At 39.8% G+C, this 17,809-nt stretch overlaps 3 protein-coding genes and 1 long non-coding RNA gene across 7 annotated transcripts; 2 read left to right on the top strand and 2 right to left on the bottom strand.

Moving 5' to 3' along the window:
* Nucleotides 1–346: 346 nt before the first annotated feature.
* On the top strand, nt 347–4,421 carry LOC105286160 (rab proteins geranylgeranyltransferase component A 1). The gene is made up of 11 exons (XM_026968971.1): nt 347–866; nt 969–1,035; nt 1,109–1,300; nt 1,384–1,570; nt 1,629–1,866; nt 1,938–2,160; nt 2,230–2,436; nt 2,530–2,654; nt 2,721–2,881; nt 2,985–3,155; nt 3,278–4,421. Exons 1-11 carry the CDS (start codon nt 818–820, stop codon nt 3,449–3,451), a joined length of 1,794 nt encoding a protein of 597 aa, XP_026824772.1. The 5' UTR covers nt 347–817; the 3' UTR covers nt 3,452–4,421.
* Nucleotides 4,422–5,244: 823 nt separating this feature from the next.
* Nucleotides 5,245–7,248, bottom strand: LOC105286157 (hypothetical protein). 2 transcript variants are annotated; one of them, XM_011350889.3, is made up of 2 exons: nt 7,132–7,248; nt 5,245–6,610 (listed from the first exon to the last, which is right to left on the bottom strand). In XM_011350889.3, the coding sequence occupies exon 2, from the start codon at nt 6,552–6,554 to the stop codon at nt 5,823–5,825; it is 732 nt and encodes a 243-aa protein (XP_011349191.1). In that variant the 5' UTR covers nt 6,555–6,610; nt 7,132–7,248; the 3' UTR covers nt 5,245–5,822. The 2 variants fall into 2 exon arrangements, with proteins under 2 accessions (XP_011349191.1, XP_011349192.1); XM_011350890.3 differs by lacking the exon at nt 7,132–7,248 and adding an exon at nt 6,853–7,107.
* Nucleotides 7,249–7,377: 129 nt separating this feature from the next.
* LOC109611435 lies at nt 7,378–15,913 on the top strand. 2 transcript variants are annotated; one of them, XR_002193802.2, is made up of 4 exons: nt 7,378–7,500; nt 12,127–12,392; nt 15,198–15,305; nt 15,675–15,913. It is a non-coding gene; the product is annotated as an uncharacterized LOC109611435 (long non-coding RNA). The 2 variants fall into 2 exon arrangements; XR_002193801.2 differs by having other exon boundaries at nt 15,198–15,913.
* Nucleotides 8,658–16,301, bottom strand: LOC105286159 (gamma-aminobutyric acid receptor alpha-like). Of its 2 annotated transcripts, none has more exons than XM_020033912.2 (11): nt 16,090–16,301; nt 12,972–13,207; nt 12,219–12,286; nt 11,751–11,971; nt 11,570–11,652; nt 10,382–10,581; nt 10,185–10,272; nt 9,644–9,804; nt 9,250–9,432; nt 8,995–9,146; nt 8,658–8,924 (listed from the first exon to the last, which is right to left on the bottom strand). In XM_020033912.2, the coding sequence occupies exons 1-11, from the start codon at nt 16,140–16,142 to the stop codon at nt 8,699–8,701; spliced, it is 1,671 nt and encodes a 556-aa protein (XP_019889471.1). In that variant the 5' UTR covers nt 16,143–16,301; the 3' UTR covers nt 8,658–8,698. The 2 variants fall into 2 exon arrangements, with proteins under 2 accessions (XP_019889471.1, XP_019889472.1); XM_020033913.2 differs by lacking the exon at nt 16,090–16,301 and adding an exon at nt 14,358–15,186.
* Between the last annotated feature and the right edge of the window lie 1,508 nt (nt 16,302–17,809).

The following is a 17,809-nucleotide window of genomic DNA, read 5'->3' as shown; positions in this document are numbered from 1 at the left end:
ACGTCCATTTAAATCTTTCGAAATTATGCGCCTGCTCGATCAATAGTTTTACTCAATCTCTCTCTCTCTCTCTCTCACTCTGAATTTTTTAAATTCTCCATTCAGTTTACAGTGAAACAGTGAATACAAGGAATACAAGCTTTTTAACCTAGCTCTTTATGTCACCTGTATACCGGCCGATATTCAGAGTTTCATCTTAATTGAACGTTAAGATATTTCTTAGCCAATCAGATAGCTGTAGTAGTATCTAAAAGGTACACTTGACTCCACGTCGTCTCAGTGGAAATGGACGCTGAATGTACGGCTACAACGGACACGACCATTCAGCGACGGCCGGCAACGGCCGGCACACGAGCGGGACCGAGACGGCGATCTCTTTCTTCTCTCACCTCTCTCTTCTTTCTACCCTTCCTCCCTCTCACGTCCCCACTCCCCGGTTGCCGTCAGTGCGTGTGGCATACTCCACTGTTCTGTCAAACTCGGAACAAAAAGGGGTGAAGGCCCGTGCGCGCGCGAGAGTTGCAAGTGAGTGAAAGCCTGTGTGTGGGGTGGGGCCGTCCGTCCGTCCGTTCGTCCGCGAATCTCGTCAGAGAAGACATGAATTAATCGGGGCCCCGTTCGCCGCGTTGCCGATCGTGCACGACCGTGTGTGGAATCGCAAACGCCGAGAAAGGGATCGTGAGAACGAAAAAAGGAGAGATAAAAAAAATAAGAAAGAAACGTAACACGCGCCTGCGATATCGTCGCGAACCCTGACCGCTGCTCATTCTCGGTGGAATCGGCTCTGCGCGACAGCGCTGCGGGGTGGACGACAGCCATGGAGGACGATCTGCCGACCGAGTACGACGTGGTCGTCGTAGGAACAGGTATTGATTTTCACGCGTGACGCGCGTCGTGTTTTCATGCCTCCGCAAGCGAGTAACATTCGCCAGTAATCCCGCTCGATCACCGATCATGATTCCCGACAGGTATGACCGAGTCCATCGTCGCCGCGGCGGCAAGCAGAATCGGCAAAAAGGTCCTCCACCTGGACAGGTAAATGGCTGTGCCCGTCGTGTTCACGTTATAGTAAAATTGGTGTCACTAAGAGTTTTGCTTGTTCACGCAGCAACGAATATTATGGAGGTCTCTGGGCCACGTTCAATTTCGACGGTCTGCAAAAATGGATGGAGGACCTGAAAACGGCGAAGGATAACGCGAGAAACACGAGTGTCAACTTGGGGGCAGGCGAAAAATTCTTAAAGGCTAGTGATCAATATTCCACGGTTGAGAACATTGGAGAAACCTGGTACATTTCCAAGTAAGGAACAACTTACACGTAGCGAACACTTGACAATTTCACCTGTACCTGTTTTGAGTAGTTCTGACTTTTCTTTGACGCAGTGACGCAGATCTGCCTGACGTCTCTTCGAAAGACACCCAGACTGAGAGTTCGGGAGACACCACCGCTGCCGAGGGTGCGGAAAAGACTGATCAGGATAAGGCTGACAAGAAGGAGAACGTGAAACAATGGAGCATAGACCGTATCAAAAAGGAATATAGAAGATTTAATATCGACTTGGCACCTAAGGTAAGTAAGACACACGCGTGCAGTGTAACATATAACAGACACACGATTCTTGTTGCAGTTATTATTCGCCCGTGGCGAATTAGTAGAGCTGTTGATCTCCAGCAATATCGCGCGTTACGCCGAATTTCGCGCGGTCTCTAGAGTCGCCACTTACATGGACGGCAAACTCACGCAAGTCCCCTGCTCACGTGCCGATGTTTTCGCCAACAAGACCGTCAGCGTCATCGAGAAGAGAATGTTGATGCACCTTTTGACATCTTGCATGGAGCAAGGCGCCGACAGTCCAGAGTTCGATGGTAGGTGGCACGAGGCGTTTCGCGCGCATTCAACGCATTCCGCTTGACTGTCTCGTTTTTTATTTTTTCAGGTTTCCGTGACAAAACCTTCTTAGAGTATCTTAATACAAAAAAACTCACGCCTATAGTGCAGCATTACGTCGTGCAAGCGATCGCAATGGCGACGGAGAGAACGTCGTGCAGGGATGGCGTCAATCGTACAAAGCATTTCCTCAACAGTCTCGGACGTTACGGAAACACACCCTTTTTATGGCCTATGTATGGGAGCGGAGAATTGCCCCAATGTTTCTGCAGGTACATCTTGGAGAAATTCTTCACGATTACGATCGAAGCTAATCGTCTCTCCCGCTTTCGTTTCCGTAGATTATGCGCCGTCTTTGGCGGAGTTTACTGCTTGAAGAGACAACTGGACGGCGTGGTAGTTAATGAGGACAAATGCAAAGCCATCATCACCGGGAAGCAGAGATTGGCGTTGGAGCATCTAGTCGTGGGACAGGGCCACCTGCCACCGGAAATTGTAGCCTCCGAGGGAGAGAATCAAATCTCACGCGGTATTTTCATCACCGATAGGTGTGTCTCGCATGTAATTCTCTACAGTTCAAGTAGACGATGTAATTGATTGATTATGTACAGCATTTTATTGGTATTATTTCCTTTGTGCAGGTCAATTATGCAAGGGGAGAAGGAAAGTCTGACTCTTTTGTATTATCCGCCGGAGGCACCAGGCCAAGAACCAGTCACTCTCATTGAACTGGGACCATCCACCAACGCTTGTCCGCAAGGATTATGTGCGTATAACGTTAACACACGTCAGAGTCACGTATGCCCGCATTACTGTTTTTTTTTTATTTCAGTCATGGTTCACATGACGTGCAAGCGTACCAAGAATGCAAAGGAGGATCTGTCATACGTCGTAAACAAGTTCCTGAGAGCTGAACAGCTTGATCCTAATGCCGCACGCAGTTCCTCCGATTGCCACACCCAAACGGTTTCTCCTGACAAACGACATCTTCAGGTAATCGTCGAGAATAATATTTTATTACATTTTATTTAATTGTATCACAATTGGAGGCATGTGACTAACGTTTAAATTGAAATTAAATTTTTCGAAATATTAGGATGATCAGCAGGAAAAGGAAGCGACCGAGTATCCGATACCTCAAGTGTTATGGTCCTTGTATCTAAATTTACCTGCGAGCGACATTAAGCTGAGTGATTCCGCGCCGAGTAACATACACTTGTGTTCCGGACCGGATCTCGAGCTCGATTTTGACTTTGCTGTGAACCAGGTATGTACTAGTGATTAAATGTTTAAAGGGTGTAATTTCAATTTTCGAAATGTATTTTTTTTCTCTCTCTACAAGTAATAAAACATGATTTCCGCTACATTTCTCTTGTCTTTTTCTTCCAGGCCAAGAGCATTTTTAAATCCATGTATCCGGATGAAGATTTCCTGCCGCGTGCGCCTGATCCAGAGGAAATTGTTCTTGAGGGCGACGAAGCACCGGGTCCGAAATTCGAGAGTGGCGAGCCCGCGGAGGGCGAAGAGAAACAGGATGTTGAGAAAGCTGAGAAGGAGGAGTGAATAATTATTACATAATGCTTTCGCGTCGAATGGAAGAGGCTTTCGCGCCTTTAGTGTCTTTTACCTTGACATCGTTATTGCATTTCCTTATAAACGTACTTGAAAAATTGAAACGAAAAAAAGATAACGAGCATGGAACACGAATCATGAGATAGTAACGGCAGAAAGAGAGAAGCTTCACGACATCGATCTTACTTTGAATTGCCTTCTACCTGTTTTGGCTATCTATTTTTCGTCGTTGAATCGTCGTTGTATCTCCGGTTCGTCTCTCTTATCGGTGCAGACACGTACTTTTGTATTTGACGTTTTACTCACAGAGTAGACTTGCTTTGGCAAAGGCACAGACTCGTTAGAGGAGCACAAATACGTTGACGAAAGTGAATACGAAATTGCGAGGCGATTATAAATTCCTGAGTGAGGATAATCTCGATGTACAATTCATATATACAGATTTTTTTTATTTTTATCAATTTAATCATTCCTGTCGTGCAAGACTTGAACGACGATACTATTGTGGAAAGAGAGCTTAAGGATTCCTTTCCAAGTAGGGCGTAACGCTTGCTCGTCATCTGAAATTACGAACGTATCCTGCATACTGTAACGCGACATCGACGGAGAAATGATGAAAGTGAATATCACGTGTCATGCTTTGATACTTTAGTGGATATTAACGGCATACCGCAATTTACATCCAATGTATTGTATGTGCACAATTGCCATTAGTCATTTAGATAGACATCGCGACGTATTGGGATTGATAGTTTGTATTACATGCATTATATATGTACAAGTGGATATGCTACCTTTAACGCGCTTGTCATGATATATCTGTAATAAACATGAAAGAAACGAATGCGCGAGTTCGGTTTATATGAATGATTCATCGACAGTAATCGAAAATAATTATTTCTTTTCTGGTGTATCGTTTTGAATTCATTTTTACAATGGTTTTTACGTTTGCGCGCATAAAGAGGCAAGAGAAAAAAAAGGGAACGCAGTCGTATTTGAATTCTTAAAATTCGTGTGCGCAAATAAGAACGCGATTGTACTCGTCCAACGTGTTTGTGGCTTTAATAGGATAACGGTTTAATCATTTCAATACCTTAGTTTTAAACGTAAATCGCTTTCAGCCTACCGCTCACACATAGGTGAGAGATTCATCTATTTTTAACTTTTGTATAACGAAGCTATGAAATTCTACAGTGTTCATAATTATTAATGTGCTACAATATATTTCTTTTGGTTATTAAAACTCAAGGGAAATTAGAGGCTGTGAGAGGTAGTAGCATTTTTGTCTTAACTCAGACTGGGTTTTGAGCTTTAGATGTAGGTGTGGGAGGATTCGTGATTTCTTTATAAACTATATATATATATATATATATATACTTTATATATTTTACCTATTCTTTTTACTTTGTTTTCGCAGTTACTTATATATATAAATAGACCGAATTTGTTTGGATGATTATTTATACTCTAAACATGTACCTATTCGTTTACAAATCCTTTTAGCATCGAAAGAATGTGATTCTATATATTTTTGTGATAGCACGTAAAAACTTTCACGATATCGAATTGTTAAAATTTTAGTTTTCCTCTGTGTTGTTATTATTGTGAGTAAAAATTTATTATCATTCCACTAATTATGTGTATAACATTTATATAAGATAATTTAATAATGCGTCAGCGTTGGTTAAATTATATGGTATACAGTTCAAATAACGGAAGAGATAATTGTAGTATTTGCTGTGCATGCAAATAGCCTTTGACAAATTAATCTCTCGGCTTACGTCCAATTCATCAACATTTATTTACACTGCACGTTTAAATATATTACAGCACTTTTTAATGTAACTATGTATTGTTTTCGTAAATTACTCGCTCTCGTCTATACATATTACTTTTTACAAATTATCTTATGTATCAGACTAATTGGAATTTTCATAGAAAAGTGTACGACTTGATATTTCGTAACGGTATATTGTTATAATAAACTTAGATTCGCTTTTCTTTGCTGATACACATAGATACCGCTCCTTTTTTCACAATGCAAGTTGCAGTCAAGTTCGTGAAATGTAAAAACACAGCGAAATATTACACGTACAAAAATGTATTTAATTTAGTGTGGCTATACTTATCGAATGTCTTTTAATTGATTTCTTTATTAAAAATAAATTATCACGATTTAAAAGAAGTTAGTCCTTGATTATTGTGTACGTGTGGCGCCTCGTGTTTGTGTGTGTGTATTTGTTTCTTAATTTTTGGATTACACTCGATTACGTTCTATGTTTCTATGTTAATCATTATATTCTACAATATAATGTGTATTTCCTCGTTAAAAACACTTGAGCGGGAAAGACAGTCGACGAAATTAGTTCTCGAAATCGTTTTCTTCAATCCTTTCCTCCTTGAATTTCGTCTGCGATCCACAGTATTTGACTTCTGCATTGGTGACAATCTTGCAGATCTGCATTTTGATGTCTGCTTGCACCTCCATAGGCAAATTCAACACGGTTTGCGCCATACTCTCGAAAAATAGTTCGATACTGCTCTTTTGAGATTTCACCGTCGACTTGGCATTGCGCAAACTGTTATTTATCGTTATAGCGTTTGAATTTCTATCAGTCGCATTTTCAGAAATGCGATCCCTCCTCTTTTCGAAATTATCTGAAGTTGAGGTATGTTGGGTTTTATTCCTGTCCAATAAGGGTGTTGTGAAAATCAAACGATTCGACATTAAAGTGGGTACGTTCAATGTAGATGACATTTCGAGCAATTTATTTTTCGACACTGGAGCAGCGGATGAAGTTGGTTTTGGTCGTATCGGGCGAAAACGGTCTCTCTTTAATCCGGACTCGGAATCAATCGTAGCGTTGTCAATCGTTTTCTTCATTGGAGGCTGCGATTTGGCCTCCAATTTTCTTTTTCTAGGTCTACCTCTACGTTTCGGCATAACGACGTACTTCCTCGTCGTGGCGATCAGATTATCTTGCAGGTTGCCAGAATCGAGATTCTTATCAATTTCCAGTGATTCTATCTTCATATCATTCATGTCGATTTCCTCAGATGCTCGACTGCAAGTTACTTCACCGTTATTTTCCATTTTCTAATTATTAAAGCTTGACCAAAATATTTCACTTTTTTCATTATCCCTAAGTGCTGAAATACAAAAATATTACACTGAGAAACGTATACTCTTTCTCCTGTATGTATTTATTTTTGTGATCAATATAGCTATATTAATACAAATTTCTTATTCTATTTCTTAGCTTAAGAAAAAGACTTGTACGTTCGGGCCACACTGCTTGCATCTTACACAAATTACATCATTTTTCGTTATCACTTTCTGTGTTATAATTTTGTCAGTAGCTATATTAAAACTAGAAAAAGAAGGGAATAACCTCCAATCTTTCCAGACGCGACGCGACGTATTAATCAAAACACAAGTTTATGCACTTCTTTTCCAAGCGTGACCTCTAGAGGTTACAGATAATTTTATAGAATATTCATAACAGTGAGTGAGTAAAAGAAAATATGACAGATTCCAATATTTTTAGTAAATTATTGACACGAAAGGGAAAATCTAGGCTGAACTCGATGGAAACTAGAACATGATTGAAATATTATGTGTGCTCCCTTTTCGTTTGACAGATTTAATTATAAATGCATGCGATATTTACATCTGCAAAGTATCATGTTGATTCGACGTATTGATATTTAACTACCATGCCGTGAACCAGTGTAAAACTGATGTATACATGTATGTACCATATATATGTAATACCACTATATGGCCTGAAATCGAGGCGAAAACATCACGGTGCAGACGATATCTCTCTCTCTGTTTGGCAGAGGACTTTGTTCGCGATGCGCATGCGCGAAAAGAGAAAGAGAGAAAGTTACGTGTATGAAGGTTGAAGCAGGACGGCCAAAGTAACTTGTTCAGTCTCACTTCCCCTTACTGGCCATGCAGGAGTACACATATGACTATTAGGACTGGTGGAGCGATATTATTCATCTTAAACAGTATTGGAAGCAAAAAATACCAGGTAATTTCAACGTATTAGATGGTTATGATTCCATATGTGTAAATAGGAAAATGAGGAAAAACTGAATGTATTATTGCCGATATGGATATACCCAGATAGCCAAGTCTGCCGAAAGCAGATGATGCCAACTATCTGCTATCAACTATTGCCAGCCAAAAGACAACAAATTTGATACAGAAGTTGTTATTAACGATTAATTCGACAAATTGGTGCCAGAAATGTAACAGAGCTTGCTCACAAAATCTAAGAACAGATTGGCGGCAGAAACCGAGCAGAATCTGCAAACATGGCTTGAAGCCGGATTGTCGACAGAAACCGAGCAAGATTTGCGCACGCGGAATCTAACGGCAGATTGGCAGCAGAAACCGAGCAAGATCTGCGCGCGCGGAATCTAACAGCAGATTGGCAGCAGAAACCGAACAGGATCTGCAGCTTTTGACAGTATTCAAATTTACACGGCTATGAATATGCGTTTTCGCTGCGCACCGCTATGCGGTGCACACGTCGAGTTCTTACTCGATGTTAAAATTTAGCCTAACAGTTATATAAGTTAATATACGCGCCTTGGCACGACAATATTAATTTTTCTGAAAATTTTTGCACTCGCGGCACAGAGGCTCCCATGGACAACGTCCATGTAGTTCGCGCACGCCACGAGCAATCTGAAGTTCGAAAGCAAAATTCGGACTTCAGATTAGAATAAATTAACAATAAGAGAGAGATTATGCAACGAACTGTCAGAAAGGCACATCAAGCCAAATGTACTTTAATTTAACAAACAAATGCGTTCTTTTAACAATTTATAGTGTGTTAAAAGTAAACACATGCTTTAATATATCGTAAATATGAATGGCCAAAAGCTGCAGATTCTGTTCGGTTTCTGCCGTCAATCTGCCGTCAGATGTTAACAGATCCTGCTCGGTTTCTGCCGCCAATCTGCTGTCAGAGTCTGTTAGCAGGCTCTGCTGGCAGATCACTATCCTAATGCGGACATAACGGACGGCCAATTTGCTATCAACTTCTGCAGTAATCTGTTGCCAATCTGCTGGCAGATTGCATACATTTTGCTTACTGGGTAAATAGGAAAATGAGGAAAAACTGAATGTATTATTGCCGATATGGATATAAATACGAATAATAATTACGTATTTGACATGTTTGATTTTTAATATATAACGATTTGCTTTATTACGTATCACTAACGAGAGATTGGCATTATCGATCCAATCGGCGGGTCCTGCCATTTGAATTCTTCTTGATAGGTAACGTAGACTACCCAGTAGCAGACGTTGAGTAAGCCAAATGATGCGGGGAAGACTATTCGCGCCACTCTGTCGATGTAAGACACGCTGTTTATGTGCCGCGATATGCGATTGCCACATTTATTTCGATAGCTACTGGCGGCTTCTCGTTGTCGACGACGCCTAGGAAGAACGGGTTCCAAGTATCACGATGTATGATCGTTTCTAAAATGTCAATTAATGTCATCCGTACCTGAAAGCGTCATCCCCCGCTAAACAATAGAGAAATTGCCGCCATATCGATAAAACAAGTTCGGTTTGCGTATGTTTCTCCATCGTGGGTGGGTTTGAAGAAACGGCGACTCTTAGGGAACGGCAGGAGTCTCGTTCATACGTATCCGCATCCTGTCGAAGGCAATCTGAATTAGATCTAGTATAAACTGGCAAGATAAATACCGATACAATTCAATGAATCGATTGATTTGATTTGATAACGTGTCAAACTAACAACATTGCGGAGCGCAGACATGAGAGAATCACGTCTTCTGGTACTCGCGTCGATAATTTCTGGTTGAGCAGTCTGACGATTGCAAGAAATCATTTTGCGGAACATATCCTCTAACTGCTCGTTTGCGATGCCCTCCCACTCTTCCCACTCTTCGTCGTCCAACGCAACTTCACCGCTGCCGATCTGAAAATTAATGAAAATCTAACTGTTGTACGTGTAACTTAAATTTAATATTTCTTTAAGTGTATTTTTAACCGAAATAGCATCGAGTAGCTTCCAAGCTTCTCCTACCTTGTTGTTTTTAAACACCCTGTATGCGTATACTTATATATATATATATCCCGATAAATACTGAGGGGAATATGAAATGTCGCGATTATCGCAAAATTGTCACCTTCGTGAAGTAATGTACACCGGCAAATTCCAAGAGGGTGGCGATGCAGTAACCGAAACTCATCAGGAGGAACCAATCCAGAGCAGTGGCGTACCCAACTTTCGGCAAATCCGTTCTGGAATCGAGGCTTATCGTCGATAGCGTCAAGACGGTAGTAATTCCTGCAAAATTTATGGTGCAGTATCATCCACAGTGCCGCGCGTTTTCCATTATAAGCGTCGCGGGCACAACGTTATGGAATTTATCAAGTCTTTTCAAGGACTCGTTAAGAAAGAAAAAAAATCACTAAAGTAGGAAAAGTAAAATGTGAAGAAACCGGAAAGTTTTCTTTAAAAGGTAAAAAAAACTCGTGGAATTCACAAACGAAAGAAAGTTGAAAAAAATTTCCGAGACTCGAAATTTTAAATTGCATACAGATTTTAAAGGCTTTTGACAATTTTTGACAACTTTCGTGAGAAATGATAAATTCTGAACAACATCTATGAACCATTGAAACACCAGCAGGGATAAACTCTAAAGAATTTTACAAGTGAAAACGTACCTAAACCCACCCGGTCACTCGTTGCCTCACGATGAATCCAAAAGGACACCCAACTTAGGACGACTATCAAAACGCACGGCACATAAACCTGTATCGATACAATGGTGTCCCTTTTTATAGTTTATTAATAAATTTTATTACGTTTATATGGCATAAAGGACACAGGCACTTGTGATAAACGATCACAATGTGCTTACTTGTATGAGAAAGTAACCAGTATTCCGTTGCAAATTGAAAGACACCTGCAGCACCGAGAACTCGCCCTCTCGACGTACGAACGTAAGGTTCCTATACGGCGAGCCCATCAAATCAAACTGCGAAAGTGCCATGCCAGGCTCAAAGTTTACCGATGAACCTTCTTGCCATTCGTAAACCAGCTGTCCAGATGTATACGCATCTACGAAACAATAGAGGATTGTAACTTGACCAAGGCAAGTTGCCTCTCGACTTTGAATACTAACAACATCTCACTGATGGGTCGAAGACATCAGCATCTCTGTTTTATAACAATAATGTCGTAGGAGCATCTTGTTGTAATTTTTATCTTATTGTTAGGTAAGATCTATCTAATAAGCGAACATTCACCCTACTATATTCCAGCTTTCTCTCAGTGACATTGATCATCATCAAACACTCGAAAATCCTTCAACATATCCACCGGATATATCCGGTTTGGATCACTTGGATGCCTCCAATATATCAATGATACTACCCTTAAATCATGTATTTCGAGAAAAGTTCACTCGCTGGGGCGCTTATGATAGTAAATCCCGATATTACGTCGCATCATGAGCCTTGGTGCCAGCTGTTATGTTGCAAGAGGTGAACCACCGTCAGGCACCGTAAAATCGAAACGGAACGTGAAGGAATATCAAATTTATTGTGATCATAACTTCGACGTGGACGATCGCGAACGCTCGCCGAAGAGTAATATCGGTAGACACCATGCACGTGAGGAACAGTTATATAACGTCATGTGCGAGGGTGCATAAGGATAAAGGATTATTTGTTCTGGTTTCGTGATACGAATGCCGTTTCTGTCGAGTTTTGAGTTTCAATCGATCTACGAGGTGCGAAACGACGACAAAGACTGTGATTTATTAGGATAATGTCAAACCAAAATTATATAAAACATAATATAAAACTTGTATCGTACGGAAAAAATTATCGCAGTTAGAATTTGATAGATAAAATAATTTTAAATAAAAGAATATTATACAAATATAAAATCGAGAGAAATCAAGAATTTCTTGTTTTACTGAAAAAAAAAACTACAGAATCTGCACGGTTCAGAGTATTGCAATTTTTGTTTTAAAGGGAAAATTTTGTCCTTTTAAAGTGAGATTTGTACATGTGGTCATCGTGTCTGAGAAATCGATACCTACAGCTTCCCATTATTAACGGGCAAGATTGTCGATCCATGGGGAAGTTTCTCAACTCCATAGGACATTTGGCTTTAATAGTGAGCCTGTGTACAAACACATACATAGTATAACATATATTACAAATATCGGCGGGATCGAATCCAATTTGTTATACAGTGCGTGAATTTACGCGCAACCAAACCTCATGGAGTACAGTATATCGCCATCCTGGGTGATTCTTAGCAACTTGTTCGGCACGGTGATCGTGTGCACATAACTGTGCTTGCCATTGTAGAAATAGGTATCAGGACGCCAAATCCTCTCAAGCATTTTGATGCTGAGGCTGAGCGATTTAATCGGGCCTAGGAAACTCAGGCGCGAGTCTCGCCACGATTGCCGGAAGTAGCAGTCCATCGAGTAATCCTAGCGAAAGGATTTTATAATGAGAATATACCAGATCTGTTCTCGGATAAGAGAATTAGATCGATTTATTAATAACAGAGGATATAAATGCACCGTTAAATCAATTGAAATTAAATCACACAAAAATACATTATGTATTTGTTTGCTTTTTCTAGATTACACACATGTGAAGAACGTGAAGAAAGTGCAAGAAATCTGTCGACGCATCTATTTCTATCCTATCCTATGAAAAAGTTTTGGATCTCACCATATCAAGTTCGGATACTGGGCCCATACTCCTAATCAGGATATTAGTTTTCACCACTGTGGGCACGCCTAAGAAAAAAGGGAAAAGAATGAATGAGAGATGAGCCATATCAAAACTGGAACACACAGAATATTCGTTTTGTGAAAGGAAGAAGAAAACGAGTATCTAGATATGGTAAGAATCATGTATGATTGATCAAGTTTGCTTAGACACAATTAGTCTCATAGATATATTTAAGCATACAATGTCTTCCATGAAACGCAGATCTAGATAATATTAATAGATTGTGTTCCTATCGCTATCGATCGGCGATTAATGCGGTTAGACCACCGCGTACATACAATCCGGCTCGAGTCTTCGGAATCCAATTATCCACCGTTATTATTTCCCGCCATATGACGGTGCGATTAGCGCGACTATACGTAGAACAATGCGTAATGAAATAATTTCGTTATTGGAGCGCACAGATATCAACGTCCTATCAATAAATACTCGTTGACGAAAAATGCGATATCGAGTAGCTTCTGTAAAATTGAACCCTTTTTTCATTTAAACACATCGCGTATCAAGTTTAAGAGATTTACACGTTAGATACCACTTGTAAAGATACGAAAGACACGACGTATGCAAGAAATATCTGGAATACATATATTTATTGAGAAAGAAAATGTAATTAGTGCAGAAGTACATCTACATTATCGGGTAATCTACCTTTTTATTTCTTTCGCCCTCGACTACTGCAGGTAGTCTTACCTTTACCGTGCGTAGGCAGTTGGCTATTCTCGTAATTCATCAACAAATTCTCGAGAACCATGGTGATGTTTCTCGAGACGACGTCATTTATAGTGGCTCTGGGCATCCTACCACCGATCGCCAATGTCGATCCCATCAAAGATCCAGATGCTGATGCGAAACCTGACGCAGCTCTGATTTCGAATGCGTTACGATAACGATACTTGCACATAGTGAGCGGCACGAGAACGGCAAAGCTGCACACACAACGCACAAATGTATTCATCGGCTTCATCGCCGACAAATTTCTCAAATATTCCACGTTTGTGCGAATTTATTATCTATTTATGCGAATTGGAGATATGCGATATCGCACACAATTAACAGACTTGCATCTCAACAAACACACACGCGCACACACCTGACGAGTACAATTATACAATACTTAAAATCGGGTCAAAGAAAAATGTTTCAGAAAAATTTATAATTGATGTACAGAGATTAGAGAAAATTATGAAAATATTCTAAACAGAACATGATATATTTTGATAAAGTCCGCCAACTTACGTTCTATATTGATGAACGAGTCCTAAATATCGATAATTGGAATTCATTAATAAGTATTTAGTGAACGTGAGTGCAGTTTATAAAAATGTGTGAATGGGAAATTGATTATTGTAGCTGCTCGATTTTGTTCCAAAATTGATTGGCGCCATCCTTTCAAGAGAAATGCATTTCAAACCGCACCGATTGCGTGCATTTCAAATCTAAAGTGAAAGAGAGAAGGAGAAAGAGAGAGAAAGAGCCTGTTTTTTTTTCAATTACGTGCTAAAGAACTTGCTCCGTTACGTCGAGTAGAAATCGTCGACGGAAAGATTCGCACGGTATTCGAAACTTGGCTCTTCGAAGCGATGTAACGCGACATAATGACGACGTTAACGTTACAAAGATATTACAACGAGAGTTATCTGGGGCACGCCGCTCTCTCTCTCTCCCTCTCTCAATTCTTGTGTCCACATTCTCTGTCGTTCTTCCGGCATAGTCACCGCGAAATAGCATCGTCCACGTGCCAGAACTTTGTTCGCACACGGGTCAGATTATCCGCTACCGATGAACACCGCAACTCGTAACATACGTAAAAAGAAATTCGTTGGCTAATTTTCCGACGAAATCTTTCGCAGATTGTACAAGGTATTCTAGGCGAATTGCCGAATTTTGCTAATGAAGCTATGAGAAGATATGGTGGATTTTGCAAAAATGCCATAGGCTCGACCGCTCGATTAACTCGAGTTTCGAATGTGAACGTAATAAAGTGACGAAAGGGGTAAACGATGAGTATCACAGCTCGGTTTAGGACCAAGCGAAGCCGGGATTGCGACGACGAGAAGGAAAAGTGGAGAAAAGTACCTCTTGTCATCCGCCGATTCAGCAGCATCCATCCGCGGTCCACGAGGGTTCGCGTCACTATTTCGAGAGAACGTTGCATCCTGTTACATCACGATTTTGTGAAATTGTATGCGCATTTTGTATCCATTTTTCGAAAAGCGTGTTATTCGTTTCGTAACATCGGCTCTCCGTGAGAAGAAACTTTTAATGAAATTTTGGCACAGTATGTATTAAAGACGAGTAATTAATAAAATTAGTAATTAAAATAATTAAATAGTCGAGGTCACTTGTAAACTATTGCCTTAATTTGCATTAATCAATTATTAATGAACAATCAATAATCGTAAAATGAAACACTTAAAAAGGACAATTCTGGTACGCAATCAGAAACGTTACATACAGATACACGTACAAGTGCAAAAGATTTTTGATGCTTTGAATTTTATAAAATCCGAGCTAGGCAGCAAAGCTTTTTTCTCGATAGCACGTTAATGCGCGAACTTTGTTACTCGCGAAAAGCTTTAATTGTACTCTTTTTTTCGTCCCCGTTTCATGTGTGCGGGACGCGAATAAAACGTTTGCTCTCTTTGGCAAGTTTGTCTGGCATAGAAATCTCAGGAAATTAGCTCGCCTGAAATATATTCCGCCTTTCATTGATCACGCATTATTTACATTTTGTTCATTTACAAAACCGAGTACACGAATGATCGGACTGAGATCAAATTTACTTTTACATCAAAGTCTTTCTCTCCACGTAGAATATATGGCACTTTCGAAGAATTCGAAGCATAAATTTATGGACGGTCGCAAACGAGTAGTGTTTAAATATCCTTAATTAATAATGTCATTTCTTGTTTTTAGCTGGTGAAAATGTGATGTGATATAAAAGCGCAGCTTGAAGCGAAATCGAATCCAGACACTCGTTTTACCGTCTTCAATTATCGACTTTGTCGTTGTGATTTGTGAGAGGTACAAAGTTCTATTCTCTATTATTTATTCCGGAATTATAACTGTTGTAATATTATTATTTTTGGTCAAGGCACGCAACAGCTTTACAATGAAATATTTAAACGAAACAATGAATATTTCTCAGATGTTTGATATATTGTATTCACATAAATATTGATGACTCGTTAGATACACTCGATTTAATTCAAAGGATAATTGCATCTCTTGTTGAAACTGCCTCGAAATCTGTTCTTAAAACATTCAGAGGCTTTTACAAGTTGCACGATCTACGTACATGTCTATAATTGCTTAAGATGCACCTTTGAGTTTCATGCGTCAGAAGCGCGGTGGCTTTGATACGGTGGCGATTGAAATTTTCATTATTTCAAGATGCATGCAAAGCGTTTGCACATGGCGTATAAAACAAGGGCAATTGCATTAAATAAGCGACCTGAATAACAATCAACGATATTATAATTCTACTGGATGGAATACCAAGAAGCGTACGATGTTTTTCAATCGATATGCAATCGATATATTCGATATATCTAAAATCTAAAATCTTCGTATCGTAATTTGTAACAGTGTAAATTGATATTTCAAAATACATACGTAAATATGTCATAAAAGTCAGCTTTTCTTTATATTGTTTTGATTTTAATGAGTTCTAAAACTAATTTCTAAGACGTTATCTTTAATAAGTATAGATAATATTCGTTTTTGAATGATATTAAACACACACTTCGCGGAGAACAACGCGAAATGATATTTGCTATAATTATAAATTGGGAATCGTTCTACTCACATGACAATTGACAATTTCTTCGACGTCATTTTCACAGGCGATGTCATAGACATCGGGCCTCCGCTTCGGCGATCCGCTCCGGCGATCCGCTCCGGCGGAAATTGCAATCACACGCTTGTTCGTACTCGTTGACAAAGTCGATGAGTTTTTGACACTCGGCGCGAGATGCAACGGCTCATTGCGGCGGTCGCGTGGATCTTCCTGCCGCAAGCCCCCCTAAGACGCGCGCTTACAAGCGCGTCGCGACGCGCAAGCTCCGAAATCACGCCGATCGTGCATTCGCGCTTAATCTTTTAACGTGTCATGCGTGTCTCGTGGCGATCGCGCGCTATAAATTTGCTGTCTGAATAATTCGCGTATTAATTAATTTAATCCTCTTAGAATATATTATATCTATATCGCGCTCGCACGATCGGGGAATAACTCGAAACGCCTATGATAAACGAAAAGTTTCTACGGATTATCCTGCGTCATCGGCTTAAGCATAATGTTCAGAAAAGTGATAACGAGGGGTCCAAAGTGCTGAGGTCAGTTTTGCGATTTACAAGCGACTAAAAAGGAAAGATCCTGTATCTCTCGCATCATCTTTTAAGCAAGCGTGTTCGAAGTTTCGCGATATTCTCGATTAATAAAACATACGACATTTTGAAATTGCTTTGTTATGCTTCAGCTTTGACGCTGCAATAACATTATTAAAATGTTTAACGTGTCAGCATGGTGTTAACTAAATCTACATCTGGCGATGTGCTGTGAGGCGATCCAGGCGACTACATGTGCAATCAACGAGGTTTTGTACGTCACCTCCCCCGTCAAATCGCATTAAGCTCTGAGTCGTTAGCAAATTTAAACGCGTTAATTAGCAAGTTTCCGATCGTGTCATGTTTCAGTTAAGCTATACTTTGTTCCGAAGAGTTGTGATTTCGTTCACATTTTTATGAGAAAAACTTTTCACGCTAATATGTGATAAACTGTATGAAGAGCTTAAGCTTAGCTATGTTGCACAACAGCAAAAAGACTGAAGCGTTAAAGAAATTTAACATTCTCATTAATATTTCACATTTGATATTTATTTAAAAAAAACAATTTTTTTCTTAGTAATCTACAATTTCTTTGATATCGCTCTTTAGAGCGATATATCGAGGTGACAGAGGTCCAAGATAAGATACGTTCCCCGAAAGTTTCGCAGTTTTGCAGAAATTGAGTTTGGCAGATGCGGTCCTCGATTGGTCCTGAGAACGTACCGTTGCAAAGATACGGTGTCGTGTGACCCTGTCGCGGACATCTGAAAACTGATCAAAACGTCCTGCAGGACGGAGTGTTGGAGTGATTTCCGACCAAAAGCGTCGGTGTTGCCGACAGGAAAACTCTTATCATCCCTCGAAGGTAAGTGAACCCATCCTGCTGTCGGAGACTGCTTATCGATTGTATCTATTACGTTACCATGCTATTGAGTATATGCCCATACAGCACAGAAGCTTGCTGCAACATTGCACACTGCAGTGCAAAATAACATGTACTCTTATTTTGTGTGTGTGTTTTAATACACATAAGATTGAAAGAATACATAAACATACATACGTAAAATAATTTTATATTTGTTTTTATATTCTTTCTGTTCTGATGATTATTTCAATTTTTATTATTATTAACATATATGTTTACATATATTTGGTTTTCCTTTTTTCTAAAAAGTGCGCATAATATATATATTAAATAGATT

The sequence above is a fragment of the Ooceraea biroi genome, chromosome 4, assembly GCF_003672135.1.
Source record: "Ooceraea biroi isolate clonal line C1 chromosome 4, Obir_v5.4, whole genome shotgun sequence".
NCBI lineage: Eukaryota > Metazoa > Arthropoda > Insecta > Hymenoptera > Formicidae > Ooceraea > Ooceraea biroi.
This window is presented reverse-complemented; position numbering and strand designations above follow the sequence as displayed.